Here is a 22785-nt window from a genome sequence, read left to right as displayed (position 1 = left end):
AAATAACAAAAAATATAAAAAAAGAAAACAAAGGAGCTACATAACTTTCTACGTCCATGTCGTTAGCTCTGAGTTATGCTAAAGGAAAGTTTTATTGCCGTATGAGATTACTTATATATAATACAGACTTATTTTAGGTAAATAATTGCCTTTCTTTGTAAAATTTCGATAATCTGATATCAAAATGATGATCAGCGATATAAAAAAAAACCCTAAAAATGCCAAGATCCAAATTTTGAAAATCTTTTATTTTGGCCGTTCCGTTCTGAACCGCTTCTATAGGAGCCATTCGACAAACTCGAAAACTTTACGCGACATGATGATTACATATATATATGAATTTTCCGCGAAAAAAATTGCAAATTTTAAAGGAAAAATGCCGGTCCTCTAAGGGTTAAATCGCTGTCTCTCACTCGCAAGCGCGTGAAACGCGTGCGAACAAATTACCCTGACCGCAAAGTAGTCTCGTCAAACGACCTTTCGGCCGATCGCTCGCACATTATTACGACGCAACATCTTGTTATATAATTACAAGTCCCGTGCAAATAATTATTGCACCGCAAGAGGATACACGCTCGCACGCGAGCGCGCGGAGCCTTTAAATCTCCGGCCTCTCACGAGTCATTAATCAGGAACCTGTTCCTCGCCATTCTCTCGCTTATCACGGCGACTCTCGCCTCTCGCCTCTCGCGATTCTCGCTTTTGCAAGTCAATCGAAGATATACAATATATCTCTACGAGGAAATCAAAGCGGATCGCCCAGTTGCTCCGCCTAACGCGTGCGCACATTCGCGATCGCAATCGCGCGACTATGTACAGGCCTGCTAGTCGACCAGCTGTTTTTCTCTGAAATTTACGTCGGCCTCTTCTTGCCCCGTGCTTCTCTCGCAGAGAAGAGCAGCGTGTAGCTCCGACAACCGGCAAAAATGACAACAATTCCACGGGCGCTCGCTCGCGTAAGGACGCGCTCGTGTTTGCCAGAAGGCAAAGTCCCAGGCTCAGAGAGGACAGGTCGCGCCCGCCGCTAAACCGGACGTGATAATTGCGACGTTAAAACGCGCGGCTTTGTTGACGCCGGCGCGTTAATTAAAATTTGCTTTGACGCGGACGAGCGTGAGACGAAAGTGCGGGGGGAGGGACGGAGCAGCATCGGCGACGAGAGAGCGCGGAGAGACACGCGTCTCGCGCGCAGTGTTCGACGACGATCTCGAATCGCGAGCTTCACAGAGACGCCTCGTGAGCGCACGGAGCGGAACAATAGCGCGTAGCTCTCTCGCAAAGGAGAGCCTCGCGCCTCGCGCCTCACGCTGGTGATTACAGCGCACACGGCCGACGGGACTCGTAAAAGCCGCGCACAATATAGCCGAATTTACTGTCTAATTATACCGCGGCATATTTCAGTGGATGTGCGCATAGTCGAGGCACGGCAATTCCGGTTAACATCGGCGACCCGGCGCACACGCGCGCGCGCGCGCCGATCCTCGTGTGTCTCGCAAATTCTCAAAGCGTAATTATGACTTCTGCATGCGTATTCGCGTATATATGTATGTGTCGGCGGAAATATAAATACTCGGCGAATTCGCCAAACTTACCCGTCGCGAGAGTGGGACTCTTTGTTTGAGAAAGAACATCGCGAGGAGAGACTGGAGACAGAGAGAGAGAGAGAGAGAGAGAGAGAGAGAGAGAGAGAGAGAGAGAGACTGACGTTCCAATCGGCACGGATACATGTGGACATTTTTGCGTTTTAGTTTTGGAATATTTTGTTCCACATCCGGGGAGTGTGCGGGGACGTAGTCTTCGTTGATGTCACAGGCTTAATTATTCATGTGCACCGTGAGGCTGAGAGGAGAGAGACGGAAAGAAAGAGAGAGAGAGAGAGAGAGAGAGAGAGAGAGAGAGAGAGAGAGAGAGAGAGAGAGGGAGATTCCGAACCAGTTTGATCGTGGCATCGTGGTAAAACCCAACCGACAGTTCTTTGTAAGCAGAACGCGACGAATGTCGTTAATATTGATCGCTCTTAGTCACACAACACAGTTTCCTTCCTTAGTTCGAGGAAAGGAGAGATCAAACGATGAAGTCTCGAGCCTCGTGTAGCATGATTTGCGTTTTGCGTCGCTTCGCGACGCGGAAACTGCATGATTGGGCGAAAGCTCGAACTCTCCATCCTTCTCCCTTCCCTGCCCCCTTCCCTAGGGAGGTACGTTAAATTTATTTCGTAATTTTCGTGCGGAGCACGAGGAAATTGAGGCGAACGATAAAGAGATATCAAAGTTGAGAAACGGAGAGAAAGAATAATTTGCAGGAACGATGTAACTCCCAAGGCTAATTCTCGGAAGCGGTCTCGCGACATAGTTACATAGTAGTTACATAGTGCGATATTATTTTTGCGATTTCGCAAGCCGCGATGGTGGAAATGTAACGGCACTGAAATTTAAGCGCAGATATTTAACGGAGGAGCCGAGGTATATCGCTCCCGGAGAGAAATTAGCGAATGGCCGCATGTTTAGAGCAACGTGCTCCTCCATCGCGAAGCATAATGTTTGCTTTCCTTTTTTCGGCTCTGAGAAGGATGAGTCGCTGATGTCATATACGCGGCAGGCTGACGTCATATGAGAAAAACCCTTACGAAAGTAATCCGATCAATCTGCTTATTTCCATAATACGACAGCCGAGGGTGTTGTAAATTACTACCGCGGCGGTTTCCATGGAAGATCATCGTGACGGCGTCGCGGCGATGCTTGGAATATAACAGCGCGAGTCATAATGCGCGTTTTATGTCGTCGCAGAGATACGACCGCCGCACCTTACGGGGAATAAATTAGCCGGCGACATGTAATATTGCTGTCAAATTTATGCGGCTTTTCAGGAGGCGAGCAACGATCATAGCCGACATCAATTGTGTCGATGGAATCAACAATTGTTTACACTCGCGTCGCGGACGGCTAATTATTTAATTTGACTGACTAATTATTCGCTCGTCCGCTCTAAATGTTTACGTATTAATAAGTAATAACAAATGCAAATCAATTGCGGGCCGCATTGTAAATTTGCGCGTCGTTACGTTATTTAATTTCCAATCTCTGCACGAATACACGTGTAAATTTGTCGTTTTGAATTATTAAGCGCGACGTAAAACGCTCGTTTGTTAAACGGAATTCGAAACGCTCAATCCCACCGAGAACGAATTTCTATCTGGCAATTCGCCAGCACTTACGCAGCTATACGTTTAATTTTCGGCCACTCGTTAAGAATACGTAAATTAAAAAAGATAGTTTAATTAAGTAAGGTCCATTATTGCGTTCACCCCGGTAAGCTTCGCGTCTTCCGCAGCTAAGTTCATCATGCCTTTGAGACTAGAAATCTTCGGTGTGTGTGTGTGTGTGTGTGTGTGCATACACTCGCTTTAGTCGACAGGAGAAAGCGCGTTCGTGGTTGAAAAAAGCGTGGGGCTTAATTAAATTCCGTGGATTGCTTTCGTGCCGCGGCGTTTCGGGTCGGTGCATTTGGCGACCTCGCAGCGGGAATACTCGCTGCGCGTACGAGCACCTGCTTCGAAGAATCGAGCGCTATCTTGTCGACGACGTTTTCGCCGCCGAGCTGCCCGGCCACGTTCGCACTCGCAAACTCGCGGAAAATTTTATTACTGTCCGACGAAATATATGTGCTCGCTATCTCGTTCGCGCGCGCGCGCACGCACGCGTGTTCAAAATGCACGGCACTTCGCGCACAAGACTCCGTAAGACTTCGTGAAATCCGTAAGAAATATATCTTCGCAGCTTGTCTGATCTTATTCGTCCGTCCCGGGCTGCAAACTGACGACACGGAAACAGCCGAATATATTAATCGAGAATAAATGTTCTCTTCGCGTCGCGTCGCGTCGCGAGGAACCTTCGGCTCAAGCAGCAGGAAACACTCGCAGTTCCGCGAAGACCCTGACTTTTAGCGCTCCGCAACTCCCTCAATGTCCCTTCGTCTCGCGAGAACTGTTAATGGGGCTCTAATGAAATTCCCGAGTGAGCGAGCGAGCGACGCAGCGTTTCGATTCGGCGACTCTCTTCGCCGGCGCGGTGTGTCTTTACCGATGTGACTCTAATCCGCTCCGACGCGGAAGCGCCCGTAGCCGATGCAACACGCATTCGAGCGCGAGCGCGAGCGCGATCGCGATCGATCGCGCAGTTATCGATGAAGAAGACCTTGCACCTTGAGGACTTCATTACGAGAAGTGCGCGCTCTCGTTTACGACGCTCGCACTCATATCGCTCCGAGCGTTCTTTTGCCGCCCATATTTGCCCGCTGTACCCTTGAACTCAATCCTCGCGATTGCAAACCGAGGGCGGGATTACGCGATGTAAATTTATGAATAATCAATGGCCCTCGAGTTTAGCTGCCTTGAGCGCGATAAGCTTCCTCGGCGGGCCCGCAACTCGACTCGTGGAGTGTCTCACGCGCATCATCTTCGTTCTCGCTCGGTCGTCCGTAGATCGCCTCGAGAGATACCTCTCCCTGTCGATCTCTCGATGTAGAATCGAGATATCGAAGGGCACGAAGCATCTTTCAGACAAAAGAAACCGATCAGCTCATGTCTCGTTAATTGTCGAAAATCAATCAGGTTCTTGTTTTTGTGAAATCTTGCTCCGCGGAAGAATCTTAGAGGATCGTAAAGGATAACACATACCGTCGGGCAAGAAAATTTCGTAGGGAATAGATTAGAAATGTGTGCGAACACGGTGACCAGGGATAATCCGGGAACAAGCGGTTCATCGCGAACATCGCGAAGGGTGGTTTTAGTTTTAAGCCTCTAATGCCGTCGTTAATCCTTTATTGGCCCACCGTTTCATCCTTGATGCGATATCGGCGGGAAACATCGTGAATTGATAATTATTCAGAGATTGACATGAAATATAGATTAAAGCGTGGTTGAGTCTCGGGGAGAGAATGCGATATACGCACATATTCCGCCATATTCCGGATAAAACTTTCGACCGCATATTCTCTCGGCGATGCGCGTTTCCGCGGAGCCGATCTGCGCTTTTTAATCCCGGTAATTCGTTTCACGCGCGGGAAGAAGCGCGCGCTCGTTTAAACTCCAAATTTTCACAACTGTTTTTCATTTCGGCAAATATTGTCCGTAATCGACAAGCACGGTCGCGCGATCCGAAGCATCGAGTCTGGAATAATTAAAAAGCGAATCGATCGTCCGATATGAAAAACGAACTGATTTGCAATCGGCGCTCGTTGCATTAATGCGTGATAAGGGGAGCCGCGGTGAAAATCGGGGCGCAGTTGCAATCTGCGTTCTCGATTGAAAATAAAAGGGTGCTCGCGCGCCGTTACATGTCCGCTGTAGATCTTTGCCTCTCCCTCTCTCTCTCTCTCTCTCTCTCTCACTCTCACTCTCGCTCGGTCTCTCGCTCATGTATCGACGGCGAGCAGATGTGGCGACCGCAACAATACCGAACTCGTTATTTTCCTTCGCTGGCGAAGATTAATTCGACCACCGTCGATCGCGGATTGACCGCGGCCCGTTGCGAGTCGCGAGTTTAATTCGATGTTCGGCCGATAACGCGATTATTTACAGCGGCTGCAGGAAGAATGTGCTCCCGCATCGGGACCATTTTCCCCCGTGAGTGTTGGCGTCCGCGGTACGGGGGACGTGAATCACGCACGTGCCGCAGAATCGATCGAACTCTGATCGGTCGTTAATGAACACCGGCGAAGAGAATAACGACGTATGAAGGGACACGCCGCGGAGATCGCCGCGGTGTGTCTCACAGAGAACGCGAAATACTTTACGTCGCCGCGCGCTGTGTCGCGAACTCTCTCCGGCGCAAATAAATCAAATAAAGATTCTCTTCTGATAAATACGCGAAACTCCACAAATTGTCTCTCCATCTTCTCCCTCCCTTTCGCCCCTTTCTCTTTCTCTCCCTCTTTCTTCCTCTTCCCTCTTTATACTCTACTCTCTGTCGTGGTCGTTAATAAACGAGCGACGTCTGTTTGGGCTCGCAAATGCCGCGAGATAATTCGTTAATTATTCCGTTAACAAACGGCTTAATTAATTAATTTAACGCGCAGCACTCGTGCGCGCGTGCAGACACCGTCGTGCGACGTTGGCTCTCGCTCATTCGCTCGCTCGCTCCCTCGCTCGCTCGCCTACTCGTTTTCCTTCACGTAGCCGGCGCGCGATCGTTAACGTACAGTACACGCGGCGGTTTGCGCGCACGTGCAAATTTAACGTGGCGACGTGCTCGCGTTAACGCGGCGTCCACGACAACCAACGGCGAATATACAGTGTTCGCCGGTATCTGGACACATTCTCGTCGTCATTGTTGGGCTTCTGAAACGCGTCGGGCGGCCGGACGGCAGATGCACGCACATATTATATCGGCGTCTCAGTCTTCCCTGGGCTCCGAAACTGTCGTCGCGTCGCGAGACAGAGAATCGCGATGAGCCTCTCGTCGGGGGCTGTGAAGTCGGAAAAGCGATAACGAATCCGCCGCGAGAGAACCAAGGGGTTCTCTCTTCCCCCCCCCCTCTCTCTCTCTCTCTCTCTCTCTCTTTCTGTCTCTCTCTGTCTCTCGCTTCGTCCGGGAGGTACAGGAAAAACCATTGAGAGAAGAAATCGCTGCGACGCAGCTGCGCGACGTGCGCGAGCGAAAGGTGGTAGGTAGCGTGTATTTAACGAGCATGTGATGAGCGAAAAATGTGCGGGGACGAAATGCTGAAGCGAACGAAGAAACAAAGGATCGATAATTAAACGCGAAGCAGGCGCGGCCGACACGTGTTAATCGTGTCAACTCATTTTCGATATTTCGTCCCCCGGACGAGAACGCGCCTGGCGCGATTAAAACAATCGAACGCGAGCTAACACATATCGCAACGTCACATCCGACGTGTGATGCGACAATAGAGATGCGGCATACGAGAAATTTGTTTGAGAATATTTTACAGAGGCATTGTTTCGGCGAGAGAACGCCGGCGCGCGCAATGCGCCGACGCGCCCACTCGTGTTCTTTCGTGAAACGATCGAGGTCCGGTTCGTGTCAAACACGGAAGAAAGAAATCGAAACATGGGAGATTTCCCTCTATTAGCTGTATAATACGATATTTAATTGTGTTTCCAAGTATCTCTCGATGGGAGAGGAGAAAGGGACGCCGCTGCGTAGAGATCCTTAGGCTTTTAACGATCATCTAAAAGTACCGCTTGTGCCGTTCGAGTCGGACGCGATTTCGCTGCTTTGCGGCATATCCAAAGTCCAAATCGAGATCGTCGGGGGTGAGGGAGGCAGTTTCGTCTCTTTTCTTGCAGGCGACGGTCGCGCATGCGGTGCTCGCGATAATCAGCGGAGAGCTGTCTGCAACAGACTTTCGGTAGACACTTATCGGTTATCGCGCGTGGCTTTCCCACGCAAAGTGACGCACGGGAGGAAACCGCCGAGCGCCGACCAACTTCCTTCCGTTCCGGGGCAGAAACAGGCGTACTCTCGAGCGAGTAAACGAACATCAGCATCATTTCAACGGCGCGAAATAGAAATTGCATTGTCACCCTGGAAAGTTGAGCGCAATGGACCGTGTTCCCGTTGCGTACACTTAGGAGACAGTGCGGTTCTGGCCATTGTTTGCTCAGGAGACCATTTAAGGTAAACGCAGCACCGGAGAAGCGAAGAGGTGGTCCGTGTTTCGAGCGAGATACGTACTACGACGCGGTTTGTCGCAATTAAATTATCTCACTGCAGATAGTGAAACACGGCGAAATGAGCCGACGAAATGATCGTAATGGCGATTTCCACTTATTTAAGATTAATAATAACTCGTGTTAAACGAGACGCAATTAAAGCACGTAATTGGAACGCCGCGTCCGGAAACGTGTGTGTGTGTGTGTGTGTGTATGTGTATGCGTGCTGCGAGCGCTCGCGAGCAATTTCCGACAAAGTAATCGAACTTTTTATACACCGTGTCGTTTTGCGCTGCAAAAAAATTTTGCACTGCAAAATTAGGTCGCGGGACGCGTTACCCCGAAGATTAACGAGCTCGTAAGAAGAAGTTAAAACAAACCGTCTTGTTTAAAACTTTCGTCGTCACTTCTTCTCACTCGCGGTAAAAAGCTCTTCTCAGGTTCATGAGAAAAATCCGTCGCTACTTCTCGGCCTGCGAAAATAATCCATGCGATGCACAATTACTTCATTTTTTCTTTTTTTTTTTTTTTGTCAAAATGCGAGAGAGACTCGCTCTTTCGGAAGACTTTCCGCTCGCGGGTGCGCAAGTTGCTACCTCGTCGCCTAACTTGTTGCTATTCCCCGGTACGTTAAAATACATACAATTCCAACATATTTGTCGAATTTAGAACTCCGACGAGACGACTAGATGCTGACGTCTCATGAGCATAAATCACATTATACGAGCTGATAAAAAGAAGATACCATCGAGAGAAATCGCGGTAAATTTCGGCGTATAAGCGGATTTTAATAAAATTATGCCTCGAGACTCGCAGTTTTGTTTTTACTTCGTGAAATATTTACGAGGCGATGCTACTTGATACGGAAGGATAATTTGGCAATGAATGTTTTTTACCGCAACGATTTATCGCTGTTGATCTTTCCTACGTCGTTGTTTCGCATATTAAGCATGACACATCGAGCTTTTTTTTTACAATCCATCCCCGCCATGTCGTTTAACTCTAATCTCAGCGTGCCACATCTATCTATTCGTGTCACGATGATATCTACGATCTAGAAAGAGAACGAATTCAGTTAACTCCAATTAAGGTTAACCGGCGTCGGAGGAATCGATTCTCGAAATGAATGTCACAGTCGCGGTTCTTTTATTGGCTCGCCAATCGCTTCGATCACGCGAGATCGCGCGCGCGCGTTACGCTCAAAACACACGGCGCGAGTTTGCGGAGTCGTTCCCCCGAGCAAATTGCGGTACGTACGTTTCTCGTCAATTTTACACGCTACGTTTCCTGCGCGTAACTTCGCCTCGGGCAACGTAATTCACGCGGAGTAAGATAATCACCCTTCAATATCGATACAATCAGAAAGCTCCCCGACATAATTGGAGCTCGCGAAAACAATGCGATTGAATTCAACGATGGGAAAAAGTTCCGACTTCATGGAGCACGAACGATTTGCGTCCGTTAAGACAAAGAAATATTTAAATTAAGAACGAGGGACTTGGCCCACAAGTCTCGATCCGATTTGTGAGCGCGCTTGTTCGCGTCTGCTCCGCCCGCGAAACTTTCCCGCGGCACTTTCCTCCGAGGAAAGAGCCTCTCGGACTCTCGCGCATCTACCGAGCATCGGCGAAGATGACGACGAGAACAAGACGGACAAACACGCCGTTCGGCTCGGGCTTCAGACTTAAAGTCGCGTTCACATGCAGACGACGGTGCGCGACGGTGGGTGGCGACGGCACGCCACCGTGGCGGGAGAAACGGCCACTTGGCAGGGGAATAATAACGAGAGCCATACGGACACAACCGCAGCGTGCAAAGAGAGCCGGACGAGAGCGAGACACGAGAGAGAGAGGCTTTATAAATCGCGGGGATGCACGTCGTAGCAGTGACACCTCGGCCGACGACGGTGAAAAACGCGCGACGCGATCGACCGCGAGTGCCGGGCGCATCTTTCACGGCTTGACGCGCCAAAGTGTCGAGCGAGGCGGCGCGCGGGGCCGCGATTAAAGGGACGCGCGAACGAGATCGGAAAGTTCCCCCGGCCGATGATCGACGACCGTACTTTTCTCGCGAAGAACCGAAGAGAGAACGTCTTTCGCGCGGGTCTCTTCCCCCCTCTCTCTCTCTCTCTCTCTCTCTCTCTCTCTCTTCTCTCTCTCTCTCTCTCTCTCTCTCTCTCTCTGCCTCTTGCTCGGAAGGGGTTGAAAGCTCGACTCGAAGGGTGCTCTTCGAAATTGTTTTGTGTTTCATCATCTTGCCCGGTAGCTCGAGGAGACCAAATAAGCCGAGACAACGAATCTCGCGGGGCTTTCACGTGAAGACGTGAAAGCGTTCGCGCATTGCGGGTGGTAGTCGACATCTCGCTCGTCGTATCGCCGCGGCGTGATCGTGCCCGGTCGGGTGGTAGGTCGTTCACGTCGGATGCCGAACCTGGCCGGAATTCGCCATTCTTCCCTTCGAAGAAGGAGATTGGGAGATTCTCGGACGCGAGAGCGGTCGACGCGCTTCCGCGGTCGCAGTCGCGCATCGATCCGTTGCAAATTGGATTGCCGTCGCTAAAACTGCCCAGCGACAGTCGGCCAAGCCAGCTCGGAGTCGGGCGGCTGGTTTCGCGTCTCGGTTGACGTTGACATCGACACCGAGTTGTTCTGCGAGTAACGAGGGTGCGAATTTCTACGCCTCGTTCTGCAACAGCGCGTCGGCTAATTCGCCGCGAAATAGAAACGCCGTCGCACCTGGAATGCGCCACAGACGAGCGTAATCGAGGAAGCGTGACCGTGAGAGGCAAAGAGAGAAAAAGACAGACAGAGAGAGAGAGAGAGAGAGAGAGAGAGAGAGAGAGAGAGAGAGAGAGAGAGAGAGAATAGGGACACAGAGGAAAAGAGAGAAAGAGAAGTGCACGCGTGCAGGTCGCGTGTGCACGGATGAGACTTGTTAGCGGAGGATCAACCGGAGCCGCTGGACGCGCTGATCGGATCTTGAAAAGCGAGTGAGTACAATTCATACGTTCCGACGAATGTGACGGCGACAATTTTGCGATATTTTGCGTTTATTTTTGAAAATGGGCCGCGCGGAGCCGGAATAATGCAACGTTGAAACTGGGAGAAGCGTGGAGAAAAAATGTGACATTAAATTCTTCGTGTTAATTTCATATTCAATCCTCGCTATACCGGTCTGCGGTGTTTCAACCGAATTCATCGCGGTGAATGAAACTGTACGACAAGTCGATAATCAATTCGAAGTAATTGATGAAAATCGCCGCCTTATCGACGGCTGCTTGTTTACTCGTTACACGGAGCTAATTATACGCGAAAGGCATTTGTCAGCATTTTATTTTTAAAGCGGCGATTAGGGCGGATAAATTTGTACACATTTATCTCGAGTGCGTCGCGTTGTGTGTGAGGCCGGCGTATGACTGACAGCGATAATGCCTCCGCCCACGAAGGTTGACTTTACTAGAGAGAGGGAGAGACGGGGAGAGGGGGGGGCAGAGGGATTTAATAACCCCTGTGTGAGATCGGAGTCCGGCATGATTGCATATGATTAAATGTTCGATGCCGCGACGCGGCTGCCGGTCTTGCTGCGGCAGTCGATGCTCCGCGATGTCCAGGAATTTATAGGGGGCACTTTAATTACGTTATCGCAAATAGAGATCAATTGAAAATCCTATTAGAGCATTATGCAAATTTAATAACAGTTAATTAACAGGTATTGCGAAATTCGGTATGTATCGTCACGTACCGCTGTCGCCCGGCCGACGTCATTAACCGGGGTCGATATTATTAATCACCTCCGAGAGTTGACCGATTTTTTCGCTAATCACACGTTTCGCACGCGTTCCTCGTCGCGCGACGACCTTGACATGAATTAGGAAGAAACGTCGAACGCGCGACGAGCCGCGATAGAGACGCGCGGTTCCTTCGGGGTTATCCGACGCGCACGATAAAAGACTGCGCGCGCGCGCGCGCGAGAGAGAGAGAGAGAGAGAGAGAGGGAGAGAGAGAGGGAGGGAGAGAGAGAGAGGGAGGGAGAGGAAAATGTCAAGATGTTAGCTTCTCGCGTTACTTTTACTCGCTTCGTGCCGATGGGGTTAATCAATTCCTGGAAGAGGATAGTTTTCAGTTGCGTCAGGTGTACCCAGATCGTTCAGTTTAACAACCGGCAATTACTCCCGACACATCTCCTCCCTCTTTCCCTCGACTCGGGAACGATACGAGCGAATTAACTTCCGACTCGATTGATCCCGCCGGCGTTGTTCGCCGCGTCTATGACTACCGCGAATTAACGCCGCTAATCAACGACGGCGAGCGAGGGCAAGAGAGAGAAAGAAAGAAAGAGAGAAAAAGAGCCGTCCGTTGTTCCTTCCCCTCCTGCTCCCCCTCGTCATCGACGGTGGCTTCTCGCGAACCGCGAGGGAGCCTGTTTATTGAAATATCGTATTTATCGACCGTTATCGCCGTTATCGCGAGCGTACTCTCAGCGGCCGGTCTCTGGCCAGTTCTCGCATGAGTGAGATTCATAATTACGGACGCATAATTGCGACGGCAGAGTGACGCTCTGCCTAAGGCGACAATATCGTCCTGCGAAGCTGGACTATCGTGCACGATAGTCGTCGCCTAGAATGGTCGCACGAATCGACGAATTTTATCGTCCTCGAGAGACCGGCTTGCGTTTCGCAATTTTTCTCTCTCACCAAGTGCTCAATAAATTAAGCACGAATACATTAGGGAGAATTCAACAGTCACGGTTGGGAATGAGGAAGAGTCGACGCGCGCACACATGTGCTTACGGTTGCTTGACGAGTTGGGAATAAATACATCTGCAATACAAATTGCTCGATGAATTGAAATGAAACGTGCTAAGAAAGCGCATCTTCCGCACGCCTCAATCAATTAATTAAATCCGCGACGGAAACGAGAGGCAAGGAGCATCATCGCGTGCGTGCACTCACGCGTAGATACAAAAGTGCGATAAATTAAAAATTCCCTAGGCGAGACGCAAAGTCGCGAGATGTATACGTGAGTTCTGTCACGATGAAGTAGGTACCTGATTTCATCGTGAAAGAATCGATGACCCCGGCCGGTCTCGTTCGCAATTCGTCATTTCGACGTGCATGTTACATGACCGCGAGCGTGCTATTTTTGCATATTTTTCCCCGAAAGCAGTAATAAAAGACGAGAAAAAAGACAGAGTAGCATTCACCTACACATAAACATTGCTGTAAATTGGAATGCGGCCTGATTTGACGGGAGCTCGGCCGGAGGCCGGCAGACCATCGGTCGTTTATTTTTTCACGTGCCGATCGACAAATATACAGACGATCACGTCGAATACACGGCAGTGATTTCATGGACGCTTGCCACGGCTCGTTCCACGCCAGCCGCCGCTATTAAGTCACGACACATTCCCGGCCGTCATTGAGAACGTACGACGTTATGTCAGCAACGCGGACGAGCTCTGGCGGTGGCAAGGTCGCGATTTAATCGGTGACGACTTGTAAAACGATTCCTGCGAGGTTGCGTCAACGGAGCAACTCGTCGTCGTCGTCGTCGTCGTCGTCATCGTGTGAATAACGTCGTTACCGATCCCGACTCGGTTATTCATTTACAACGACAAGACGCTCGCGACGAGATGAAAGGACGCGCTGTGACGAGTCGTGTCTTATCGGGCGAAGGACGTTAACGTTGAGGCCACGTCGCGCGCTCAATCGAGGATCGGAGGTCGCGCGATTCGAGCGAGCGATATCGCGAAATTAGATTGACCTATCGAAGTGCGTCTCGTTAATGAGAATCAAGCTGTGTTAGGGAGTCGGCCGAGAGCGAGCAGCAAGCAAGTCGAGGAAAAAGCGAGACTCCGCCGTTCTCTCAACGTTTCCATTTCGCTCGCGAGCGAATCGCTCTTCTGCCGAAAAAAAGCGCTATTCCAGCGGTGTACGCAATTTCTCGAGAGCGTTGGGAGCGTTGGGAAAGCACGCGCGCGCGCATGCAGATTAACGGTGCATCGCGCGGCTTATCGACAGCCTGGCGTGTGCCCGGTCGGTTGAAATTTTCCCGACGAGCGAGCCGCCCGCGCGAGAAGCGCCCTGTGAAATCGACACAATAAATCCCCCCTCCTCCTCTGCCCGGTGACGTCGCGCGGCCGGATGCTCTTCCCTGTCTTCTCGGCGTCGTTTTATCAACGCGCTCGGTTACCGAGCCCTATCGCGGGTCGCAAAAATATTTCGCGCCTTGGACTTACTCTGCTCCTTCGCCTCCTGGCTGCTGCCACTCCTCCTCCTGCTCCGCTCCCTCCTCTTCTCCCGCCACCACCTCCTCTTCATCCGGGGATGCACGCTTATCGATCAGGGATGCACTGTGTGCAGCCGGGTAACGCGGTTACGTCGCGTATATAAATGCTAAATACCGACGCCACGTTTAGGAAGCATCGCCCCTTGAAACGGGGGTTCGTGCCCCCCCCCCTCCCAAAAACAGGAGTTAGCCTCCATTCGCCTCATGAGGCGACAGAAGGATGACAGAATAAGACTTGCCGCGCGGTAACAAGGTGATCATATAATGCACGTTCCCCAGCGAATCCCGCGTAATATCCTTCCAATCAGTCGATTAGACGCGCCAATTTTCGCGGAACTCAGAGGAAACGTTACCGTTCGTCACAATTCTTCTTTCAATTGGCAAACGATCGCGAGAATCGACGGAAAAACGCGGGATGTCGATGGGAAAAAAGAGGATTTCAATTCACACATTTCGGAACCTCTTCGTTTTCCCTGTTTACTATATTTGATCGCCGACAGTGTCTAGTTTCGCCCGCGGATACAAGTCGTCCCGAACGTTTCATTTCCAGCCACGCGGCTCCGTCGCTATAAATTTAAATTCGCGATATGTAGCGTATAGCTATATTTTATGTGATAGGGTCCGTATTAAGTTCGGAATAAATGTATGAGAACGCCGCCCCTTACTACCTTCGGATCCACGTCCAACCCGCGGGTTGTACGCTGCCCAATGAATATAAACATGCACCTCACAAACAAAAAAATTGTCAGGGGGTTGTTGTGGGATAAAACATTTCGTCGGAGCGACAGCACGCACAAAGACTGCGCGGTCCGTGTTGCATCCAACAGCGACAATAATGAAAATGGACTTTTCGGCCGCGGCGCGGGCGCGAAAGGAGGGAACGTTTCGCCCGTGCGAAACGCAGTAATATTTTGCGTTAATACATTTCGCGCTTCGTCAAGGACAAAGCACACCAGAGATGCGCGCTATTTACTCGCATGTAAGCTCACCCATTGCGAGAATAAATAAGAGCGCGGTAAAGCGCGAGAGCGACAATATTCGCGTAGTAGTGAAGTCCACGTGCGCCGGTCGCAATATACGAAGTGCGAGCGCAGCAACTGCGAGGGCGGAGACACCTGCGAGTGCAGCCCCGAGAACGTCCAATTTCCTCGATTGCGCGAGAAGCGAAGGGTTGTCTTCTCGTCGCGTTCGCGCGGCCCGCGCCGTAAGTCGACGTGCACGTGTCGAGAAATTTGACGAACATATCGAACGCGTCGGCCGGGATCGACCGCGAGAGTCGCGCGCCAGCAACGTCGCGGCCAATGGAACTGACCGATTAATTCCTGCGGTCGACCACGAGAGACACATTTGCTCCGGTTTCTTTTTTCTTATCGCATATAAAATATATATGCGCACTCTTCCTCTCGCGAGAAGAAAACTCTCGCCGATGCAGGTGATAATTAATACTATCTGTGAATGAGGAACGCGTATACCGTGTGACGCGCGACATTACGATCGATAGTTCGCGGCGAACTATCGTGACGCGCTTCGACTGCATTACACGTGTCTCCGCGAGCGAGAGAGAATTACCGCGATCGTTGTAAAAATAATCCGTTTTACGCGCAACTGAATTCTTTCGCGGCGCGTTTATTCCCGCGGCGCTGCGTCTCCCATTGACGACATAAATTGCGCTCTATGTAAATTTACACGTACTAGCTGCCGCGGGAATACGGATTTTCGGTAAACAAGCAGCGTTAATCGACGATGAAACGCTTTCAGTCGTGACTGTATAATGCAGTCCCTTTTTTACGTGTTTGTACGAATTAAAGAATATAAAAGAGAGAGAGAGAGAGAGAGAGGAGAAGAGAACGGGGATAAAACGCATTTCCTGAGTTCTTTAAAAAAATGGCTGGAAATTCAGCGAATCTTGCAAAATTCGAGAGGGAGGAATATTATTTCGTTGTTACGTGGACGTCGGGCGTGCGTGTATGCCTCGAGCGTCGCAGTGCTCTGGTTCGTGCGCGAAATATATCTGCCCAAATGCATATCTGCAAGTCACACAGCGCTCGTCAATCTTGCGACGTTACGGCCTCCGCGCGCGCGCACTACACACATACACACGTGAGATGACGTATAAGTGCCAACGCATCCGTTTTACGGTGAGTTGCACTTTACACCGCGCTCTTTTATATTTATGCAATACTTAGTGCAAATTTCTCGCCGCGTGAGACGCACCGCGCGAGCGCATGAATTACTGCAGGAATAACATTTTATAGACCGTAAAGCGGGGAGCTACCCTCGGAAATTGAAGGAGAGATGTAAGATGAAGAAGCAGGGAAATCCATCATAAAGGAAACTTGAGGAGAAATTGTCAATGTCCGTTTTTTTCTTTTCTTTCTCTTTTCTTCTGCGGGACTCGGAATGAATGACGTTTGTAATATGGGATCGAGTAACCGCGCGCGGGAGAAACAATGAACTTATCTTTCTTCTGATACGACTGAGGAGGAGTCTGAGAAAAATTCGGGGGGGAGGACATGGTTGACGCAGCGACGACGGGAGAAACGCCGGTCGGTCCGTCCGGTGACATAAATCAAGTGACACGAACATTTCTTTCGACCGGTCGTTTTCGTCCCGGAGTAATAATCCCTCGCTCTGGATGAGACCATCGCGGGACCAGCGAGAGTTTAACGGCTCGTTAGAGCGGCCGAGTGCCGGAAATGGCCGGCATCCGTGAAAATCATTATTCCGTGCAGAAGCACGGGATTCGGCGCGACCGTTGCCTGAGATCGGCAATTTTTCCGAGACGCATTGTCCGTTCGAGATTCCCTTCTCTGTCTCCTTTTCTCCCGCAATGCACGCGCGCTTGCTCTCCCTCTCTCTCTCTCTCTCTCTCTCTCTCTCTCTCTCTCTCTCTCTCTCTCTCTCTCTCTCTCTCTCTCTCTCAAGAAACAAGTTTCCTCGTCCACCGCGAAATTACCGAACAATGACGAAAAATGTACGTTATATACGCCGTATGCCCCGAAAGATCTGCCTCCGTGGATATTTTCCGACGTGTTCCGACTGTCTTCATGGGAAAAACCATAAATTGCTGGATACAATTTAACAGTAGTAATTCTAACAATTACCGCACGCGTACCGCGAGCGCGCTCTCGAGCTCGAGAGCGCGTTCTTATCGCGGCTTTTCTCGTTTCTCCTCTATTCTTCTCCTTTTCCTTCCCTTCGAGCGAACATTTTTTTTTGAACGTACTAGCGGAGGTCAGGACGACCCCCGTTCTGGCATCTAAAAGTGCTTATCGGGCGGAACGGCCTTCTGGTGTTAAGTGCGTCCTGAGTGCGCGCGGCTAGACAATGCGCCGGAAGCAGTTTAAAGCCGGAGAATATTTCGGACGTTTCCGCGCCGAGGACGTCGCACATGCCGTTTCGAGGTCGCGTATGCGCCATGTGCAAATTCGCTCTGGGATTCATTCGGCCCCGCGCGCATACGAGAATCCCGGTCCTTGAACGCGTTAACTCCCCTTAGCCTCGCTCGCGCGACTACTTAGTACAACGGCGCGGGCGTAACGTTTGTTTTAACGTCACGTTTAATACGCTGCTCGCCGGACCCGAGAAACGTCAAGCCGTAAGATAAAACACGCGCGTCCCTCCTCGCCCCGCTCCGCACGGCCGTTTAAATAATGTCGCGTGTATCTCTTAACGATATCTCGTAAATATTTGCTGAAACATGCACGCGCCTCCCGCTCGAGTCTCCCCTTTGTACGGCCTGAAAGAAACGATAAGGAACGCGATGCATCTTGGCGAGTTGGAATCTACGATCTCTTCTTTCTCAATAGTTATTTCTGAACTGCCACATTTCGCGCGCTCAGGACGAGCTGACACACAAGAGATAGCGCCTCGCGCACACTGCCGGCGCCCCGGCTATTGTGTGTGACCGGCTATCTACAATTCACACCCCCTTCCCCCTTGGATATCTCTTGCTACCGTTTGATAAAAGCTTCGTTCATGGACAAAGTGGCGAGGAGTCTCGTGGAACGTTAGAGCTATAAATTGCTGTTTCAGCGTAATCGCCGACTTGGAAACGCGTGCACGCTCGCGTTTTCATCTACAGATTAAGCAGCGGAGGCACGACAGCGAACGGGAACGGGCGACTCTCTCACTCTCTCACTCTCTCTCTCTCTCTCTCTCTCTCTCTCTCTCTCTCTCTCACTTTTTCCTGGCCCGAAACATGTTACCGTATCCTGGCGCCTCTTATCAGTTATCGCCGATCCTTAGCCGGCGGCGCGGCGAAGTCGATTCTTCCGGAGAGCCGGCTGCTTCAAAGAGCAGCGTAGAAGGCATATTTCACGCCTTATCCGACGGACACCTCTTCGCACATCGTGGGACGCCCGTGTGTGATGGAATAACGCGAGACCCTCCTTATATTTCTCGCGAGTGATAAGAGGCGCGGAGTCGTTCTCTCGGTCGAGTCGCGATGCGCGCCGGCCCGCGATAAGGGAGGTGTCGAAGCCCGTAATGATTCGCTCGTAATCTAATCTGCCTCTCTCGGCTTGTTTGTAAAGTCTAGTGTTCAATGGAGCGCGTTCCCAAGAATAGCGCTCGTCCATTGCGGGAGTGCGTCTTCGGCGTATCCTTCGTGGGGACGTGCGTGGAAAACACTCGGAGTACGCGCGAACACGACAGCTACGGTGACAGCTACGACGACGACGACGACGACGACGACGACGACATCTATCTCTTTTTACGTATGGACTATGTGTGTGTGTGTGTGTGTGTGTTAACATCCGTACGGATAATCCGTAATCTATGTGGATGACACGCAGTTACGCAGTTTCGCGCGACGTATAGAGGCGTAAATACGGCACGTATAGAGAGATGTAATTTCGACGCCGAGCCTGGTTATCGGACACGGGCGTTGGTGTATTTAAAGCGAGTTCCGTTCAATTTCACTGATTTTCCGCGAATTCCCTCTCGTTAACGAATATGAAATCGGCGATCCATCCATATTTAACAGTTCGTTAAAAGCACACGCGCTTTCGACAATCGTCAAGCGAGCCCGGCGACGACCGGGCGATTTGCGAGAGGGCACCATAACGTTTAAACGGCGAGATGCGAATTTTACGACTCTGTCCAACGTGATCCAACGTGACGCGGCGATCGCGATGGCTCGCGAAAATTCGATCGTTTCTCGAAAGTTAGCATTGTATCTTCGTGTCGGCCGGTTGATTAATCGAATCGTGATGGGGTGGCGGGGGGCGCACGGTCGAATTTCCATCTGCTCCACCCTGCCCGAAAACGTCGGCCACGCATGGTAGCCCATCGTGTACAAATTTCGATTCGTGACGGGAATCGCATGACCAGCTTGACCCTTCCCCACCCTCTTGACTCACCCAGTGCTGGCGTTGGTTAATTATCCGCGATTACGCAACGCAGGAAATTCCCCTGGATACCGCGACGAATTTCGGGGTCGTTTGCTGAAGCCGCCAGTGCTGCAGCAGCACGAGCAAAATAATCGAATCGCGGGCAAGATAATCAGTTCGTTACGGAACGACCGCGCGTCCAGCGAAAAGAATCCTGTTGGCTCGATAATGAGCTAGCGACAATAAGATTGACGAGGAAAATTGACATCTCGTAAAATATACCATTTTTTTTTTTCATTTCAGACAAAATTTCTCGAAACGAGAAAGTGCACTCGCAGTTGTAATCTCACGAGAGTGAAGCCCGGGAACAGCGAGAATTTTCAGCGAGTAATATTCATCGAGCGACTTATCGCAATATTAATTGTACATGTTAATCGTAATCTCGTAAATATACGAAGAGTCGCGGCCCTAAAAGAGACCTCGGCTCGGGAATTTGCGCGACTTTCAATTTGCCAAGTCTCAGAGATGAAGTTCGCAGCAAATATATTCGCCGGCTGTTTACCCCCTCTGGGAAATGTCTCAAGTGTGGTCACGGCCGCGACTTGTATACAAAGTCGGAAAGTGGAGCGAAGAAGTCTCGGGGAGGGAAATTAATTAAGCGGTGCCACGAGAGTCCGGCCATATATCCATTAGCGCGATTCGACACTCGGGATCAACACACGCGTCTGACTTTGATTGATACGCGCGCGTTTCAATCGCGCGCGCAATTAGTCCAATGTGCGCGCGTTAGCTCGCTCGCTCGCTCGCCCGATCGCGCATAATACAAGAAGTAATTTTTCATTTGCCTCAATCAACATCATAGTAGTTTCCTGCTGACGACTGACGCTGCCCGGCGCGGCGAGACCGTGATAAACGCGATAGATAAGGACACCGGCCGTGTCTGAACGTATCATTGTCACGGGCAGCAAGCAAAAATAGACTCGTCTGCGTCGTCGCACGAACTCGCGCGAGCGAGGCTGCCTAGAGGCTGGCGTTCGATCGATCGATCGTTTGCCAAAACGCGCCGTCGAACCGAGGAATTGTTACGACATTACGCCGTCAAACGTTCCACTTGGCACGTTGCCTCCTTTTATATTTATCCCCGTAACGTCGCGATTTATCGCGAGCAATCTACCGCGCGGACCGGCGATATCGATATTATACTCTGTCATTATATTCCCCCTTCATCCGATAAGTATGTATATAACCGATAAGTATGTATATAACCGTGCCATAAAATACACTTGGTTGCAAGACCCAATTCCAACGCAATAAAGCAAGATGCTTATCAAACGGTTCATGCTCATTCACCGATTGTTTCACCGTGCGATAATTGGTGGGAGTCGAAGTAACGCTACAATGGACGACGCACTCGACATATCACGACTGGACGATTACGAACGCGTAAATATTTCTTTCCGCTGTGATCAATTAGAGAAGAATTTGACAAAGCAGGCCAACAAAAGAATCCACGGCGGTCGGTGTGCGGTCGCTTCGGCTCCAAATTACGAGCGAATACCGCTCAAGCTTGTCGTGACAGCGACTTTCAACCGTGACGATTCAAAGCGAAGGTTGACAAGAGTTTGAGTACTTTGCAAGTAAGTACGCGCACTTTTTGCGCGACAGCGCGAGGTCATGCGAGAGAGAGAGAGAGAGAGAGAGAGAGAAAGAGAGAGAGAGAGAGAGAGAGAGAGAGAGAGAGAGAGAGAGAGAGAGAGACGATGCAGGCGGACTCGCGATTTCATGGCCAGGCGGAATAGCACGATTTAATAAGGCGCGCTATTGTTTCCGGGAAGATATTGCGAGGAGCCGTTAACGCCAGGCACATCGTGTTTGGCGCATACATACGTACACGCGTCGGCAAAGTGACAGCTTTAGTAGCAGGCTACGCCGCCGCGGCCGTAGCTGCCGCTACTGCTGCACAATCGCGGGAATCACGTGTATGCTAATTGCAGTTCCGCCGCGTTATCGATTCCCGCGCGCAGCACGGCGCGGCCGGACGGCCACGGAGAGCCAGGAGATATCGGCGGGTTCGCGGATCGATCGTCGCTCAGATATCAGACTGCCAATCTCTCTGACGGGATAACGGCGACGGCGAGGAGGCAACGTCGCTGCGCCGCGCCGCGCCGCGCCGCGCCACGCCGCGCATCGCCCGTCGGCGTATGGCGACGTCGTAAATCGATATTCGATAATATTAGCCCGCGATAACTCACTTATCGAAGACGCGTCCCCTGAGACGCGGGGGGATCTCCGAGTTGTGTTCAGCCGGGGCGGCACGCGCGATCCTCGCGGGTCGCTTTAGAGTCTCGAAGCCGGGGAGTTTTACGTGAGGTTTTACGCGGCCGAAGATCAGATGGAATCGCCTAGGCGGACCTTCGGTATCAATCGGCTCGCGATTCGATCAAGCGACGAGTGACCGTCGCGCGAAGCTCGACTCGCGGGAATCGAGGTGCATTTTCGGCAGCCGCGCTCGCGAGACGAAACGCGCGAGCGTCTGCAGCGTTGATGCGAAGCGAAGCGAAATTCATGAACACTGATAGAAAATGATGAAAACCGCTGAAAAATGATGAGAACATAAATCGACGAGGCGAGGAGCGCCCGCGGGAACCTTGGCTGACGAAGACGCTCGGTGCGGCGGCGGCGGCGGCGGCGGCGGCGCGCTTTTTGTTCGCTAATTCATAAGAGTCATTAATTTGCCGCGTTATGAATTATTCTCTCACTGATATATCCTTGAGAGCCCACGAGCTCAGTACAGCACTCGCGGAGATAAGGCGCCGACAGTAGGTTACAGCGGTAATACGCGGACAGTAGTTGCAGACCATAATACGCAGGCAGTAGTTACAGGCAGACGTGTAGCTGGCCAAAGTGTAATCGCTTCTTCTAAGCTGTCGTGAAACAGTGACGCTTTACCATAGACACCGCTTCGCTCGCAGCTCGCACGTGATGTCCACTTCCGCTGCTACCGGCTAATTCCGCGACGCCCTTTATACCCATTGGACCGGCCAGAGTCGTTAAGAAGAAGCGATTATAGTTCGGACGAGCGCGTTCGTCTCTAACTACTACCGCTGTCCGCGCGTTACTCTCGTCTTGTCCGTGTTTGTCTAACTACCACACGGATTAGCAAATCAAAGCCACGCCTGCAATTACGCCTGTAATTCAAATCATTGATACCGCTCGACGTCGAGCCTTTGTACGTTGAACGAACTCGTGTTCCCGACAAATATCGCGCAATAATTAATTGCGCAAATTGCCCGCCTCCCTGCCGTCTCCCGTCTCGATCGTTGCGCGTTGCGGTTGATGACATAGGTATCTCTCCTCAATCGTTTACCCGGTCGAAGACTTGATTTATTATATTTCTCCACTCGCGATCTCACAAAAACGGAAATTACGCGCTCGCAAATGAGGTGACGCGACGACGTGAGCTTCGCATTCAATTGATAAGAAGCATCGG

The 22785-nt window shown here is 51.0% G+C and overlaps 2 protein-coding genes across 3 annotated transcripts in view; one reads left to right on the top strand and one right to left on the bottom strand.

Moving 5' to 3' along the window:
• The window catches only part of LOC105183296 (uncharacterized), a 104466-nt gene that overhangs the window by 38421 nt on the left and 43260 nt on the right, over window positions 1-22785 (bottom strand). The gene's annotated exons all lie outside the window — the stretch shown is intronic.
• LOC105183295 (trichohyalin) overlaps window positions 9495-22785 on the top strand; it is a 42997-nt gene continuing 29706 nt past the window's right edge. The window contains exons 1-2 of one of the 2 annotated variants that reach the window (XM_025304362.1): window positions 9495-9778; window positions 9941-10664. In XM_025304362.1, coding sequence (XP_025160147.1) covers window positions 10600-10664 — 65 coding nt within the window. In that variant the 5' untranslated portion in view covers window positions 9495-9778; window positions 9941-10599. Of the gene's footprint in view, window positions 9779-9833; window positions 10665-22785 lie in introns of those variants that run through there. The other variant, XM_011141310.3, reaches the window with a different exon arrangement.

Source organism: Harpegnathos saltator, unplaced genomic scaffold (assembly GCF_003227715.2).
Source record: "Harpegnathos saltator strain DR-91 unplaced genomic scaffold, Hsal_v8.6 scaffold604, whole genome shotgun sequence".
In the NCBI taxonomy this organism is placed as follows: domain Eukaryota; kingdom Metazoa; phylum Arthropoda; class Insecta; order Hymenoptera; family Formicidae; genus Harpegnathos; species Harpegnathos saltator.
The sequence above is the reverse complement of the archived record's forward strand: the minus strand, read 5'-3'. Positions and strand labels throughout refer to the sequence as shown.